General features: G+C 37.3%; 1 protein-coding gene across 1 annotated transcript; it reads right to left on the bottom strand.

The window, feature by feature from the left end:
• Nucleotides 1-6,870: 6,870 nt before the first annotated feature.
• LOC135080176 (protein KRI1 homolog) lies at nt 6,871-17,545 on the bottom strand. Its single transcript, XM_063974857.1, has 11 exons — nt 17,335-17,545; nt 16,994-17,194; nt 16,688-16,830; nt 16,319-16,467; nt 15,441-15,588; nt 14,301-14,510; nt 10,502-10,637; nt 10,030-10,112; nt 9,557-9,838; nt 8,901-9,070; nt 6,871-7,804 (listed from the first exon to the last, which is right to left on the bottom strand). The coding sequence occupies exons 1-11, from the start codon at nt 17,447-17,449 to the stop codon at nt 6,952-6,954; spliced, it is 2,490 nt and encodes an 829-aa protein (XP_063830927.1). The 5' UTR covers nt 17,450-17,545; the 3' UTR covers nt 6,871-6,951.
• Nucleotides 17,546-17,619: the final 74 nt, after the last annotated feature.

Here is a 17,619-nt window from a genome sequence, read left to right as displayed (position 1 = left end):
AAATTATTTATTTCGAAATAAAATAGGTATATTACAATAAGTATTGAACATGACATAGCAGTTGTAGGCATGAGGAATTATTGAAAATTATAACAAAGTACAGAAATGATAATTTTGTAAACTTTTATTTTCACAACTTTTTCTAAGAAAAAATAGGATTTTTATTTATAAACATCTTTAATTTTCTTATCAGCTGATCGAACCTCAGCCTCAAGATTACTTTTCAATGCTTTGTTGCTGTGCTTTTTTACTTTTGTCAGCAAAATTGTTTTCACTTTTTATGAAGCTGTCATTAATGATTTTACAACTTTTTCTTAGAAAAAGGTAACTTAATATTTTAAACATCTTATCATAAATTTCTTTATTATGTTGTTGACATTTAAACCAACTAAAATTACAATTTGTACTCAACATTAAGAAAATGAATTTTCCAACATTTTCCATATATATCTGGTCGGCAATATGGTCATGATAAAATTGTTTAGCTTCATTTACGGTGGTACATAATTGAATTGTTGGATAAACGAGACTTTTTTTATCATGCCACCATTCGCGAAGAGATATAAATATGCATACAAATCATTGTCAACAGGAGTTTTCACGCTCAAACACTCTTCACAAATTAAACAAGAACTGTTCTGTAATAGTTTGGCAGCTAAATACCCGCTTACATATACTACTGGTTGGTTTTCAAGGCTACACAAATTTTCAATAGGCTGTTCTAAGTTTTCAGGGTCCGGGATAGACAACACAGGATAAAATTCAGTGTCTGTGGAATCTTGAACATTAATTTTTATTTCTGTTGTTTTTAAATTAGTTTTTAAAATGTCTTTATATTCCAGCATATGTTTATTGTTGTCTGCTTCACAATTAGCACTTCTGCTATGAGGCACTTTCAGCCCAGTAACCATGCTTGTTTTAAGCGCTGCAGTAAAGTGCGTGATAGTGGGATTTCTATTGGTTACACTGTGTTGCCTAATGATTCCAAATAAGTTTTCCAGAGAGTCTTGGTTAAACTGTCTAAGGTTCATATATTTAAACCCTTCATTCTTTAACTTTTCCCAAATATCGTTTAAGGATTTGATAGATATTTGATATCCCTTTACGCATTTAACATTTTTTAGTATCGTGTTTTCTGCTGTTATAAATTTTATGGTTTTTAACTTATCAGTATAAAAGGTCCAAGACTCAATGTGATTACTTGATGTGGAAACATTTTCCCGGATCCCTTTCTTTACGTCATTTAAAGATGATGGACCATTTGTACAATCAAATAGTTTATCTAACTGTTCAATCACAAATGCTGTATCATTGCAATCAGAAACTTCTTTCCATGCCATCATCTTTAAAATAGCTGCCACGGTATTACTCAGAGCATGCGCAGCATACTTCACCCTCATCTTAGTTTTGAATGTTGGATTTACAATGGTACTATTCAGTTTTTTAAAATTTAAAAAATTTCTGTTGTGTTCTTCTGCAACTACCAAATGCCTCCATTGTGCAATTTTTCCATCGAAAGACATATTTCCACTTTTAAAGAAATTGTTTCGTAATGATTTGAACAAGTGAGGGATGTCATAGATTATAAAAATTTTGTCATTATTTACAGAGAAAAAGTTGCTATCTATGCCTTGTCCACAGTTTCTTTTTAACATGTTAAGAGCTCCTATATTTGTAGATCCCTGATCACAAACTGTTGTTAGAACCATAAATCCGATTTCTTTTAATTTTTTGATGATGTCCGATATAATTTTTGCCAGTTTTGCTGTTGATATTGTGCCTTCCACAAAATAGTGCGCAATATATTGTTTGTATTTATGTTTAGCACCCTGTATCATAAACACTAACGCATGGTCTGCAATTTTCTTTTCTCGTCCCATGTTCTCGCCCTCTCCATAATCCACGTAGCCATCCACTTTATCAGCAATTTCGTTATAAATTATCCGTTTCTTTAACGCCATCTCGTCAAATATTAACGAGCAATATTTATTTTCCTTTGGCATACTTGATGCTTTTGCCTCTAACATATCAATTATATTTTTATTTATACCAGGCTCCATTGGTATATTTTTTAAAATCCTTTGGAGCGTTTTAGTGCTTGGTAGCGTAAACAGCTTTTGCATATAGCGGTATGCTTTAGGGGACCGTTTAAATATAGCCAAAGCATATATTTTGTTGGCTAAAGTCCACCTTTTTCCTTGTGACTTTTTTTTGTTATTCTGCACTACATCCTTTACTAACGATGTCAGCACTTCCGAATCTAACTTGTCTAAATTCACTCTTGACTTCGCTATATTCCTTATTGTTTTTTTTGCATTTTGTAACTGTCGCCAAAGCCTCTTCTCTTTAATTGTAAATGTTGATGAAGTGTCTGTAATAAAAACATTTCCATTAGTAAAAAAAACAACATTAAAGCAAATTGAATTGAATATTGGTTAATTAATCAGCAATTTTACTTAGTTTTTTAAATTAGGTATGTTTTATCTTACCTTTCATTTCAATGTTTTTCTTAGGTCTTTTATAACTGTGGACTAATATTTCTGCCTGTGCATCTTGATGGCAAATGTTTTTATCATCTGAAATATTATAAATATGCAAATAAGTTTAAAATTTATTTTGTTGTTTTATGAAACATATTATTTCCAAATCAATCAATCATTATCAAGTTTTAAAAAAATGCAAAGACAGGATAATGATAGCTCTTCTCATAAAATATGAAGCGTGGGCCCACCTTCAATAACAATGACATAATATTAAATTAAAGGCATTTAGAGGTTTTAATGTTCTGCATTCTGGATGCGGTCTGCGGGTATGTCAAGACAATCTGTAAGTGGTCGTGATAAGGCAATCAGTCACGTGTGCTTTGCGTTCTTTGTTCGTATCCGCACGGTCAAATCGCATTAATATAAAATGTACAGAAACCTAGAATGTTGTACATATAAGTTCATTTTGACCTGACTGCAGACTGCAGAACGCATCCAGGGTGGCATTCTTTAGTTTGAGGGAAGGCATATTTTAGAAGGTAAATAATTAGTTTGTACACTTACCATGAGTAATGGGTTTATAGGTCATATGTTCTGGTGCATTGGAAGTAGAAGGAAGAGGTTCAAAAGTTGTTTTCGCAGAAATACCAGAATCTGGTATATCCACAGCTCCCAAACATGTTGAATTTAGTTGTTTGGTTGTAGTTGTAAGGGGAACTGAAAGCAGATAATGAAATGTGAATTGGGTAATAAAATGTCATGTTCTTACCCAACTTTAGGGTACAATCAGTCTAGTACATGTCTTGCTCACATTAAAAATTACTAGCTTATAAATATTATTAAACTAGCTGACCTGGCTAATTAATGTAGATTGCCTAAAATTTTTCAAATTGGTCCGGTACTTATTTTGAAGAATTTGTATTACACAAATTACTAAAGTCCCTCTAACTCAACACACATTCTAAGCTAAATTGTGTTACGAGTGGGTTTACTACAATATTCAAGCTGTGGGGTTCTAACCCGCACTTTAGGCTATCTTGGCTTCGAGTTACGGAGCCGATCAAATACAAACAAACAATTAAATATTTCCTTTTTATATTATTAGTATAATTTTAGATAAACATACCTCGTTCAACTGGATTTGACTTCTTTGGAATGCAATATGAATGATCATAAAGAACTGTAACAAAGTATAGATATAATTAATAATTGAAATTATATATTATTTATTGATAAGCATACAACACATGTTTGTGGTTACAAAGAAAGAACCTTGTTAAATTGCAATCGGTTGGTTTGTTTTGGAAACCAAAGAAAATTAATTAAGACATCTAAATAATTCAGAAAAATTGATAGATAGTAAATTAAATTTAAAAAAAATAATTGAAGTCATCATCATACCTGTCTTGAGGTTTTCTTTATTGGAGTCTTTTACATGAAGAGGAAACTCTGTCAAAACTTCATCTGGCAAGATGGGATTGCTCAATTCCAGTGTTGGAATAGCTGAGTTCTTCAGCCGAGTTCCTTTGGCATTGAAGGATTCAGGAGTGAAGTGCCCACCACAAACAAACTTCAGTTGGTGTAACTTTTCAATAGGTACATATGCTAAGTCTTCTATGCCAGCATTTTTAACCCACATTCGACAACTGAAATAAGAAATACCTATTAGAAAAGAAAAAGAATAACAAACTGAAATTTATTCATAAACTAATTTCTTTTAGTATTGTTATGCAATTCATTTACAGAGTACGAAACAAAATACTGAAATTAAAAATTGGTTATGGTTATTTACTGTATGATTAAAAATATTAATCCCAGCCTTTAAGTTTACACAATCAGTAAAATTATCTTGTAATAAATGAGTGTTATTAGAAACTTACCGGTCAGAATCCAGAGGAAACCTACTCAAAAGTAAGGGTGATCCACCACGACTTCGCCTCTTATTACAAATAACGCACTTCTTGTTGTTTCTACTCTCCATTATCAGTAGAAGCCTAAAATGAAATAGGTATTAATTAAACAAAGCCTATAATTTCTCTCCAACCAGTGTCAATGCCCTGGTTCATGCATTTACCAGTTTTGAAAGTACATTTACATTTTCATCACTTGGTTGTTTTTAATGAAAAATAGATTTGTAATAGATCTAATATTTCAAGTAAGTAGATAACATACCCATTAAACAGAAAAGTAAATAAGAGTTTAAACTTCTGTAGAAGTTGAAACACAGCTTATTTAAAAGAGTCTCTATCTCACAAAAAACATAACACTGAACAGCAAACTTTATCACGCCCGATACGGAGGAACTTAATCAACTCAACGTAAACGACAGAAAAGTTTATTTACAGTAATATTGCACCAAATCTGAGAAAATAACTTCACACGAATCAATTCGCCGGTTTAAAACTCAAACTCAATTGACAGACATTTTTTTTCATTTGTCAAACTAACAATACTACCAACTTAGGGACACTAACAATTATTTTTAGTATGGTGGTATTGATCCGCGGGTTCCCCTGCTATAGTGAAATCAATCCAAAATGCACTTTATTACTTAAGGGATAAGGTTGTATATCAATTGCTACATATAGAGACTAGTTTTTGTATGAGAAGTGTCTACCCACTGACAGACACTATACTGATGACATTGACAGTTCTCTAATATTGTCTATGAATGATGATTGTTTATGGGTTGCCAATCATGTAAAATGCTACGGTTATGAAATCGACTAAACTGTAAATATCATAAAAATGGAGTCGATTTATAATATTTTAATCAGTATTTAACCCTTCTACTCATACCCATAGGTTGTCTAGTACCTCCATAGTATGACCTAGTATGACATACAAAGCTTTACTTAGTTTGGGTAGTTCGTTCGTTCGTTCCAGCCAAAATGACGTGCACAGCTGGACAAAGGCCTCCTCCAAGGTTTTCCACAATGCACAGTCCTGCGCTGCCCGCACCCAGGCTCCTCCCGCGACCTTTACCAGATCGTCGGTCCACCTAGTACGAGGCCTGCCCACGCTACGTCTTCCAGCCCGTGGTCGCCACTCAAGAACTTTTCTGCCCCAACGGCCATCGTCTCTACGAGCTATGTGCCCCGCCCACTGCCACTTGATTTTAGCAATTCTGCGAGCTATGTCGAATTTGGGTATAGATGACCCACGCAGTGGGTCTAGACAAAGTGCCATTATAATCGCAAACCAGTCGAAAAGTGGTCGAAAAGCCCCTTTTTTGTATGGAATTTGACAGATTCGATTTTCGATTCGATCAAAAAGTGCGTTTTGTCTAGGGGGGCTGAACTGTCCCGCCAAACTCAATGACAGGGGGGCGCTACCATCGTTCAACTATATGGTTTCCAAACATGGCAAAAATCTGAACCAGCGATCCGGTATTGACGGTGGCGCCCCACTGTCAATGTCATCGACAGGACAGTCCAGTGGGTCTAGTCAAAATGCCATCGCAAACCAATGGGAAGTTTTCACTAATGTCAGTCGCCGCGTCACCAGTGATTCGATTCGATCGGAAAATGGCAGCCAAAATGCACATTGAACCACCAACGACGCGGCGATATAAAAGTTCATTCAAAATCGAATAAAAGTTAAAAAATGTCTATGACTTTGCGATTGTTTTTACTTTTTTTAGCTTTTTTTTTTTTAAATTAGTTTCTTCCTTCTTTCTGCTCTCTGTTTACGTCTATGCTTCGCTGTCAAACTAACTGTCATAACGACATCGCGATACGGATTTGTCAAAACAGCCTTAGGGTGGGTTGCACCATCTTAGTTTAACTTTGACAAACGTCTAAAATCTGTCAAACTCCATACATAAAAACCGGTTAACGTCATAGTTACGGTCAAAGTTAGGTGGTGCAACTCACCCTATTGTTTTTCGATCGAATCGAAGCTTATCACCGGGGTTTTAGTAGTCGCAATGAAAATGGCGGGTTTTGCGATTCGATTCGATTTTGATTGAGTCTTAAATGCATGTTGGCTAAGCCTTTGTATGGGAAATTTCAATCCAGTCTTTCGATTATCGATAGGTAGGGCTTTGCGATTCGATTTTTTGCCGTTTGACTAAGCCTTTTTTGTTATCGACCTCTTTTGCGATTTGTTTATTTGTTTGCGACTGGTTTGCGATGGGTTTGCGATTTTAAAGTGCGTTTTGACTAGACCCACAGTATTTTGGAACTATAGGCGCAGTGTAAAATGTCCAAGGATGTTTTATATTAAAATTTATGGTCATGGTGACTTTATTACTGGCGACAAATTTTTCGATGATCTTTCTAGATGGAAGAACCAAAAAATTATGAGCTCGTTTCCATTTATCGAGTGTCGGCATGTCGGCCCGACCACTCGGCGAGGCAAGAGTAGACATAAATAAAATAACACCTTAAAACAAAATGTACAATGTATATTCTATTAATTACTACAACATTTGTAAGTAACAATAAACATAGAAAACTAAACTGTATTAGAATTTTTTATATTTCAAGAAACTTCTATATTTTTTAGGATTCAATCCGTAAGCTTTTAACCTTTCGTCCGATAGTTTAGCGAGCGGGTTATCACTTGAATTATCATTCTGCTTACTTTTAAACTTATTCTTATTTTTAAACTTATCCTTTTGTTTTGCTTTCTTGTTGAATTCTTTATTACTATTTTGACCATTAGTTACGTTAGACGTATTCTTCTTCTTTTTTATTGGTATTTCATTTGAACCTTCTAATTTTCGTTTTAGATCTTTTTTAGTTTGTTGGTTATTTTCAATTCCATTTATCTTCTTGTCTGTGTCTTGACTGGGTGTCTGATTTGTTACATTCTCCACAGTAAACTGATTCACTTGTTTTTTCTTCTTTTTTGTTTTCCTCTCTTCGAACGAATGGTTAATCAGACCATTTTCTGTATTCATGGCACTGACGTTCGTTTCGGCAGAATTTGCATCAGCATTGGCTTTATGTTTTTTCTTCTTTTTAACTTCTGTTGAAGCACTATCTTCATCTACTTCATGTTTTTTCTTTTTCTTGTCTTTAGTTTCTTCTTCCCCCTCAACACTTGCGTCATTATTTTCACTAGCATTCAGTTCATTGTGTTCTGCTGTAGTTTCAAAGTCCTCAGAGATTTTTTGTTTATTCTTTTTCTTCTTCTTGTCTTTAACTTCTACTTTAGTTTCTTCCTCCACCTCTCCACTAGCGTCATTATTTTCGCTAGCATTTAGTTCATTGTGTTCTGCAGTGGTTTCTGATTCCTTAGCGACTTTGTCTTTATTCTTTTTCTTCTTTTTCTTTTTGGAAGCCTGCTCTACTGGCACAATAAGTTCTGGCTCTCTGGAACAAGAAAACAGTGACATTCATCATATTATTGCTTCATTGGTGTTATTTTCGAAAAGATATTTCATAAAAAAAGAGAAAGAAAGAATTTAAAAAGCATGGCATCTAAAATCTTGTTTATGCCCGAGTTCACAAACATCACTATGAGGTCTCACAGTGCGCGTTGACGCACAGGGTGACACACGAACCGATCACAGAGCTCTATTCAACGCTGTACGTTCGATTTGCTGCTTCACAAGCAAGCATCGTTTGTGAATACGGGTTACATACTGAAATGAGTAGTGTTGCCGTTAAAAATATGAATGTTTTAATATCGGTAATCAAACAAATGACACATGGCAGGGGTTGGTTCTCGCTACGAAGAAATAGAAACCTTAAGGTCAAGGTCATGGTCATGCATCAACTTTGTTATGGATCGTTTCATCCATGAAGACGCGCCCCACCAATTTTTGGTCGAGGAAAGCGCGGGGTGCGGGGAGTTTGATCCGAGCAATCCGAGCGTCATTATTGTAATGTGCGTGTGCACTCATGGATGATTTAGTGTGTACCGATAACACTCAAACATTAGCGGAAGAATGGTGGGGCGCGCCTTCGTGGGTGATACGATATACACCACTACATTTTTATCACCGAAAAAATTTTAACAGGGTATGTAGAAACGTGTGAAAAATTTAAAGCAAAAGAAAAAGAAATGTTTTTCATAAAGTTAATTTTTTTGTGAAATTTTCTTTAGTCCGTATTTTACGCGTCACAGCTGGGGCACTCCGCTGCTCGCTAGAGTAGTCGTACGCGCTCGCATATTGCCCCGATCTGTCTGTCTCGCTCACGCCTCGACCACGCTTCCAGTGTTATTATTACATACTTAGCTAACTTAGACCATGTTGAGTTCTAATAAGTGTTACATTATCTTACGCAAATAGTGCTAGCGACGCGTGTGTCCATAAATTACCAATTTTAGGATGAAATTTTGAGTAACTTTATTTAACTTTTTTTTGCATAAATAGGATCAGTAAATCAAAAAATCAATAACTCATTACCGAGAATTTTTTTTCGGTGATAAAAATTTAGTGGTGTATAGTACAGTCGCACTCACTCGGGCAGGTCTCGGAACAGGCTGGGCAGCACTTTCTTCTTGAGCGCGGCGTCGGCGGCGCGCTGCGCGTACGTTTTGACTTCTCCCCGTTCCACGTTGTCGGGGCGGTGGCGCACGATCTTCTTGAGAGGCACCCACTGCGTCAGCTCCTTATCGTCGGCTAGCAGGATCTAGAACGGAACGGGTGTCAGAATAGATCTTAAGAATAGTAAAAGTTAAGGGTGTTTTTCTTTCTGACGGTATAGTGGTAGCGGCGTCGATTCACAGTATAGTCCATTTTTTTTTCTATGGCAATCCGCGCAGTTTGCGTCGTGCCAGAGTTGAAGTCCAATTTATTGTTGATAAATTAATAAATGAACCATAGCCATAGACAGTTGTCTAACCACAGACTAATAGAAATCTCCGTGATAGGAAGAAGTGTTATTTTATTGGATAGAAATAATGGCGAGAGATATACAGTATACACCATGCAAAGGTTAACCAAATAGCAAAAGTGGAATTATTCCACTACCTGATTCTTTCTAAGTTTAAGTTTACATGTTGGCAGACTCATTTCATCATAGATCGCATCTCCACCAATCAAATGAGATTGAAGCTCAATCAAAATTAATCAAAAACACAGTAACTATTCAGCAAAAGCGACAAAATGCCCTCACCTCTTCGACAGTAAGTCCATAATCGTTCGGCACCACCTCCCTATACTTGAAGCGAGTCGGCAGGTCTCCTCCAATGATATCCTCACAATCCAGCTTATAATACTCCTCCATATACTGCGCGTAGGTCTTGTCGGCCTCAGGGACGAACTTAGGCTTCTCTACAGTGAGGATCTCTGCTAGCTTAGACTTGCGCTTGCGGTTCCTTCTCTTCTTGCCTAGAGTCTTCTGGATCTCTTCTAGAAGACCCGCTCGGGGTTGGTTCGGGTTGTAATCTGCGTCCATCTGTAAAAATTTAAAGTAGTCAAATTAAAGTATGACTGAATAAAAATTAACGCAGATCTTTCACAATATTATGTGCCTGAAAATGGAGGATGGATGGACGTTTATTATTCCTAAAAACTGTTGGATGGATTTTAACAGATCTTCATCATTTATAAAAATCCACTAGCAGAAACTATTAAAAATAGTCTTACATTGAACTCCTCATCTTCGCAGTGCGGCCCATCATCGTCCCGCGTCTCATGAGCTGCCTCTTCTTCGTACTTGTCCCAATTTTCTGGATAAAATATATTTCAAAATTAATAAAATAAGATTTAATTCTGATTGGGATTTATTGTTCTATTCAGCCAAACGACGTCCACTGCTGGACAAAGGCCTCAAGGATTTCCACAACGTGACCTTCACCAGATCGTCAGTCCACCTGGTGGGGTTTAATTATTTTCCATTACATGGCAATCACACTAATATTATAAAGGCCAAAGTTTGTTAGTGTGTATGTTTGTTACTTCTTCACGTCTAAACGTCTGGAGCAATTTTAATAAAATTTGGTATGGAATTCCATACACACACACACACACACACACACACACACACACACAACACATAGGCTACGTTTTATCGCGGGTAACACCGCGGGGTACAGCTAGTTTAGAAATGAACTCGTACCAATTTCGAGTTCCTCGTCCAGGTCGGGGAACACTGGTTTCTGGTCGTCGGCCTGTCCGTAGAACTCGGCGTCGAACAGTGCGCGCATGCGCCGGTCGTGCTCCTCCGGGTCGAAGTCGCCCTCCAGGTCCTCCTCCTGCGAAACAAATTATTTGCTTCCTGAAATACCATAAATTCCATTTTCGGTAGCAGATTGTATCCTTAGCAGACTGCAATCAAACGCCCTTTCTGCTAGTATCTTAATCTGTAAGTCTAGATATTAGCACGTCACTACCTTGTTTAATATACCACGCAATTTTGTATACTCATTCTTATAAGATACACCATACAAGAATGCATGGTAAATTCAGTGAACTGCTCCTGAATCGAATGTACCTACTACTGCTATTTCTATTTATTTATATTAAGGCTTGGTATTTCTGCCAAAGTAGGTATTTCGCGCTGTCAAAATCTGCGCGCGCAATACTTCGCCGAAGACAGCGCGCCAAAGAGCTCTCGCGGCTACACAGTATAGAAATACGCAGTTTAGAAATACGCAGTTTGTTAGGTTAGGTTGACTTCCTTCCGTTCAAGCGTCACACTCACAGCACTTTCTAATACAAATCATATCCAAGTGATACAAATTAAAACAACTTTCAAAAATTTTGGGAATATATTTTAGAATCGAATAAAATAATATAGAATATAACTGCAAAAGTAAACACGGTTCAAAGAGGCGTGGCGTCACCCGACCTTCCGGAAGTTCCGCGCCGGCTAAAAGAATTTCAAGATTACGTCACCCGACCTATCGGTAGATCCTCGGGAGCTTGAGCGATTGGAAAAACATTTTATGATCAGTTACTCGTAGTAGCGATTATTTAGAGCTTGGATAATAAATTATAGTTGTTGCAATTCACAAAGCTTTGCATGTGGTTAATTACATTAATCAGTACACGCATCAATTTTGTTCAGTCTTTTTGTTTATTAATAAATAAAAATATCATACTAAAATTGCATACATATTTGTTTGTATTGGTCTGGGTGTTTTCTTTCCATAATTTATGTATAACGTATGTACGGGGCTCTGTATCGAAAATCACTATGAGCAATAAGCATCACACACGGTTACCTGGAGTGCATTACCGCAGCAAAAAGCTTGCCATCTTAAATGAACGGTATAATATCGAGGTTTCGTCAGTACAGTTGCGAACAAAGGTGTTTGTGTAGTGTAGTTGAGTTGAGAGGTCAGATTATTGAAATAATAAAACGAACATTTTATTTTTTAAATACATTTTAAAAATAATTTACATTACAGATAACAATGAGAGGATGACATTGCAAGGTGGTGCCAGTCCAGTCTTAAATCCGTTGATATATGCTGCATCTGCCATGTTTTTGGCTAAAAGATTCTTCTATCTTGCAGTTTAGACTTTTATTACAGACCTCAGACAGTATTTTTGTGAAAATTCTTACGCATGGTGGAGGAAGGGACGCTCTAGACACTCAAGTCTACAAGGAGTCACATCAACTCCAGTTTTAAATCCGTTGACATCTGCTGCATCTGCCATCTTTTTGGTTAGAAGATTCTTCCATCTTGCAGCGTAGACCTTTAGCTACAGACCTTAGACAGTATTTTTGTGAAAATTCTTACGCATGGTGGAGGAAGGGACGCTCTAGACACTCAAGTCTACAAGGAGTCACATGAACTCCAGTTTTAAATCCGTTGACATCTGCTGCATCTGCCATCTTTTTGGCTAGAAGATTCTTCTATCTTGCAGCTTAGACCTTTAGCTACAGACCTTAGACAGTATTTTTGTGAAAATTCTTACGCATGGTGGAGGAAGGGACGCTCTGGAGACTCAAGTCTACAAGGAGTCATATATTTTTTTATTTTTTTTTTATGCATAACAAGGCAGCTATTTGACCACAATCGCACCTGATGTTAAGTGGGATGCAGTCTAGGATGGTACATATCTGCCCTGTAAGTGCTTATTCACTCTCGCCTTGAAGAGGCCCGGATTATAGTTTTCGGGAAAGACAGCAGCAGGCAACGAATTCCAGTCCCTAGCTGTTCGCATTATAAAAGAGTCATTGAAACGCTTAGTGCGAGCTGGTGGAATGTCAACAATATAGGGATGGTACGCTAACCTGCGTCTGGTTCCCCGATGATGGAAGGGGGCTGGTGGAATTAATTCGTGTAATTCTTTCGCACATTCTCCGAAGTGTAACCTGTAGAAAACCGATAGGGATGCTACCTTACGGCGATGGTCAAGTTCCTGGAGCGCCGCTTCAACAAGGGTAGGGCTATCGATAAGTCTTCTGGCACGCCTTTCCACCGAATCCAAAGCAGCCATATGAACTCCAGTTTGAAATCCGTTGACATATGCTGCATCTGCCATCTTTTTGGCTAGAAGATTCTTCTATCTTACAGCTTAGACCTTTAGTTACAGACCTTAGACAGTATTTTTTATTATTTATCTGTGTCAGTGTGCTCTTCTAAAGAGTGTAAGACGATTGTATGTAGGTACTATTAAAATGTAATTTTAACTCATTGGTTTTGTCTCATATTTGAGGAATGTACTATGTATCATGAGTAGAGTCTTCGTTTAAAAGGATGCGAACGATTTAAATTTCAATAGGTAGACAAAATTGATAATTTTCAAGTATCAAAAATTTAAGCTTTCTCCAGTAACACTGATATTATTATACTGTGACTCATCAAAGTCATCATTGTCAAAAATATTGACAAATCGCGAACTGTCACGGCTAAAAAACTGACACGCGTCCGTCCTCCGTAAGCGCCACCGCGCGACTGATTCAGATTGTCCAAGCCGTCATGGACGATTTTTTCCACATTTTTTAACATAGTAACTAAATAAGACGCAATATAAAAATTTCATCCGTTAAAAGCCCTCAAGTTATTTCTGAACTTTAGTTTAGTAAAAGATTTAGAATCTCAAATCGCTTATTTTAAAAATAAAACCATAAATAGAAAACGAATAGAGGTAACTTTGGGAATTTATTCTATCGAGTCAACTTCATCAAATCGTGTTTCCATCCGTTAATAGCCCTAGAAAATATCCTCAACTATGCCCAATAAAAATCTTAGCCTTTAATTTTACTGTTTAGTACCTCAAAAATGAAAAATGAAAACCTCATTTTCGCCATTTTCTCTGCTACCCGGCCTTAACCGGCAGACAGTGGTGGCTGAGTTTGTTGCGGCGCTTCTTGTCAGCACTTGCCAAATGTTGGTCTCGAAGCGCTGGTAGGGTAAAAAGATTATGAGACATGTAGAGGCTCCTTAAGAGCAAAATGACGATTTGTAAGAACTATTTATTAGTCTAAACAAATAAAGAAATTTTGACTTTGACTTTGAGTTCTTTCTCAACTTAAGTTAAAACTGCGAGTACATTATTAGGTACTTTATAAACCAAAATTGTAAAAGCGCCAAAGACAAAAAAAATATTTTAATATTTCTAGAAACTAGTTATGTGATTCCGATAGAGTAGAAAAGAACCATCCGCTCTTCCTGATTTCGGGACTTCGGTAGAATATGCGAACGTCAGATCTTCTCAATCCGCAAGCATGGCTGGAATATAGGCTGAGACCTCTCGGTTTTGCCTGATAAATTAGAGGGTTGTTCCACTACAGTGGATAAACTAAATGACCTGGGCTAGGATGCGGGCCGTGATAAAATCTTATCGATGATTTTAGACGTCAAATGTATGGGCTTATCGCGTAAAATCGGTAAAATATTGAAAAGGGCCCTACTATAAACGTTTAGCATCCTAGACATACTGACGATGTTAAAAAATCTTACTTTAAACGCGAGCTCCTCGTTCCCCGTGACTTCTTTAATCTTGGCGATTTTCTCGTGTATCTCCTTGAGCTTGAGCGCCTTGAGTCTCCCGATTTCCTCCATCTTGCGCGCCTTCTCTTGTTCCTTGCGCTCGCGTAACGCTTGACGAGCGCGTGACCGCCGATCGTCTTTGGGTCGCAGGGAGTTTACCGTACGCGGGAAGCGTTTCAGCTGGGGAAAACAAGATATAGGTGACTATTGCCCGATTTCACCATCAAGAAAACAAATTTCCTGTTATGTGTTACCATAGGAGTCACTTAAAAAATAGGGATTGATGGTGAAAACGGGCATATGGGTTATAGGGACAACAGTTTAGCCTACTTTCAGACATCACTTAAATGCCTGAAACTGACAAGTTATTATAAATCAGCTAAAGTAATAATTACTCAAATTAGTACGCAAGTTCGCCTCGGGCAGAGTGGCTGCCTCACGACAACATCATAAGAGGCAGCAGAAAGGCGCTGGACGCAGGCCGCTACCAACCGGGCAACATGGAAAGCATTGGGGGAGGCCAATGTTCAGGACGTCCTATGGCTGAGATGATGATGATGATGAGAGCGGCTGCCTCTTCCCAAGCGACTAAATGTGGTTCGGTCCGCGGTGAAATTTGCCTCACGAGTCGAGCCATGAGTTGAGGCAACGTCTTCATTTGAGTAGCCGAAGGTCGAGGCGGCCGCTCGACCCGAGGCTGCCTCTAGTGGAGATCTGGCTTTACATACTCATTTATAGACTTATAATGCTCATACTATCGCACAGTGCCATTAAACACGCACTCATAAACCTTAGTAAAATAAAATGTGTTCTAAACTGTTTCATCTAAATCTTACATAGGTAAATGCTGTTTGTTTTCCTTATTAGGGCCTAATATAATAGAGCTTGTTCTAAGTCTCAATGTTTAGCTACCACCATCTTATCTAAGTCTGTCACCACAACAATAATGTTAACAGCATTGTGTTCCAGCAGTTGAAGGTAAGATAGATAACCAGTTCCTCTGTGGTTGACGGTTCTGGGTTAGCTCGCTTCAACCTTCAGCCCGATCATCACTTTCCATCAGGTGAGACAGACAAGAGTTTCCTTATTGTGGATAGAAAAAATACTAACATATTCGTCGTCGGGCTCCTCGAAGCGGAAATTGTAGGCGCGCTCGAAGCGGCTCTGCTCCTCCACCAGCTGCTCGTCGGCCTCCAGAGCCGCATCGTCGCGCAGCTTGTCGCCCACCACGGCCGTGTTGTCGCCCTCCTCCATATACCTAGTGAGGGGAAATGGGTGAAACGCTTGTAAAATCTTGATCCTCAAACTATGAAAAATAATCCATAGTACATACGTAAAGCTAGCACCCATAACACAAGAATAATAAGTTGCTTACTTTGGGGCTACATGATGGCGCTGTTTGAACTTGTCTAAAGATATTTATTATAATTTATTATTAAAATAAAATGCTAATCTAACTAAACACCATATGTGGATTCTCCCCTCCTTCCTCCATGTAGCACATAGTGGGAATTGGGTTTGATGCTGGTAAAATCTTGTTTCTAAACTATGAAAAAAAAAACGACAATGTAACTTATTTTCTAAAATATACATAACCTAAACGAATAAAGATTTATTTATACTGATTTATTGGTATTTGTTGATATAATAACGGCTACAGAAATACATAATCTGATCAAAATTTATAGATAAAAAAATTAAATTCATAAAATTCATTTATTTTTGCAAATAGGCTTTTAGAAAGCACTTTTACACGTCCCAATATTAACCCTACTACTGCTTCGGGACAATAAATGGGCCAGTGCTGAGAAGAAGCAGCGCAAGAAACTCAGTCACTATTCAGATGAGATACAGCTTGGTGACAGACAGACAATGGAGTCTTATTAATAATAGGGTCCCATTTCTACCCCTTGAATATGGAAGCCTAAAAAATGGTAAATTGTCACTGCTCACCTCAATATACAATCATTAATAGCATTTAACATTACCTCTTATTCAGTATAAAGTCCCTAAGGAAGGCTTCTCCCTCACTCAGTTTTGGGTCCGACCATAGTGCCTTTAGCGGTGCCAGGTCTTTTTCAACTTCATCATCAATGTGCTCAGCTTTGCCAGTCAAGTAATCTTTGATCTTTTCCCCCTGAAACATTAGTTAAAATATTGTGTAACAACATACTTTATCATAAAAACCAAAAGTGTACCAGGCAAAGGCTTGTCTGTACTTATGAAACACAATTACTGGATAGAAATAAAACCGGTAGCTCTAACTACTGAACTATGTGTGCCATTGTATCCTATTAATAAAAATGATGTGAAAAAAGATTTTATAAAGAAAATTTTAATGTTTAAAATAAGGCTACCTTTTTATTTTTCTTAGGGCCCTCAGAACTTTTTGTTGGAGCATCATCTATCTCAGCCTTCTTTTCGATTTTGAAAATATCACCTCCATCATCGTCATCATCACTGTCATCGAAAGTAAGTGTTTTAGGTTTGGGTTTTTCCTCTGAAAAAGTAATAAGTATTACAACCACATATATTATTTGACTACAGACAGAATTAATGAAATGGAAAGTATAATAATAATAATATAAGCCTTTATTACTGGATTACATGGAAAGTAACAGATCATCAAATTTAAATCTTTGGGCTTCAGAAAATAGCCATACCTGGTTTCTTCTCCTCATCTACATCGAAACATTTAAAATTAGGGTCGTATATCCTCGGGTCCTTAGTCTTGAGCATCGCCAGGGTCTTGAGGAACTGCTCCTCAACCTCCTCGCTCATCTCAGGAGGCTCGTCGCTCTCGTCCTCGCTATCCGAGCCCGAGGCATCGGAGTTGAGGGCGTCGGGACCGTACTTTTGTTCCACTGAAAATGTTTGTTATTTTATGTTTAGGATTATTATAAGGATTAAGTACAGTTACTTCAGAATATTTAACGTTATATCTATACATGTTAGGCCAGTTATTTAATGATAATCATGGTATTTATGGAAAATTAAAACTTACACTTGTAAATCTCTTCTTTCTTCCTCCACGTGTCATATTTCTTTGCATACTCATTTTCAGTTTTAATTGCAATGTCTTCATCTGAATCTTCATCAAATAATTTCTTTTTCGGCATTTTATTTAATTCACGTTTTCATCTCAAAATTAACCAAAAATCGCAAAACATGCGTGTCGTTCACAACAACATGTCACTGTCAAAGTCAATGTCAACATCAGCAAGCATAGTAAAAAAAATCAAAAACAAGAACACCCCGGAATGGAAGTGGGGTGAATCATTTTTTTATA

This window comes from Ostrinia nubilalis, chromosome 17 (assembly GCF_963855985.1).
Source record: "Ostrinia nubilalis chromosome 17, ilOstNubi1.1, whole genome shotgun sequence".
Taxonomy (NCBI): domain Eukaryota; kingdom Metazoa; phylum Arthropoda; class Insecta; order Lepidoptera; family Crambidae; genus Ostrinia; species Ostrinia nubilalis.
The sequence above is the reverse complement of the archived record's forward strand: the minus strand, read 5'-3'. Positions and strand labels throughout refer to the sequence as shown.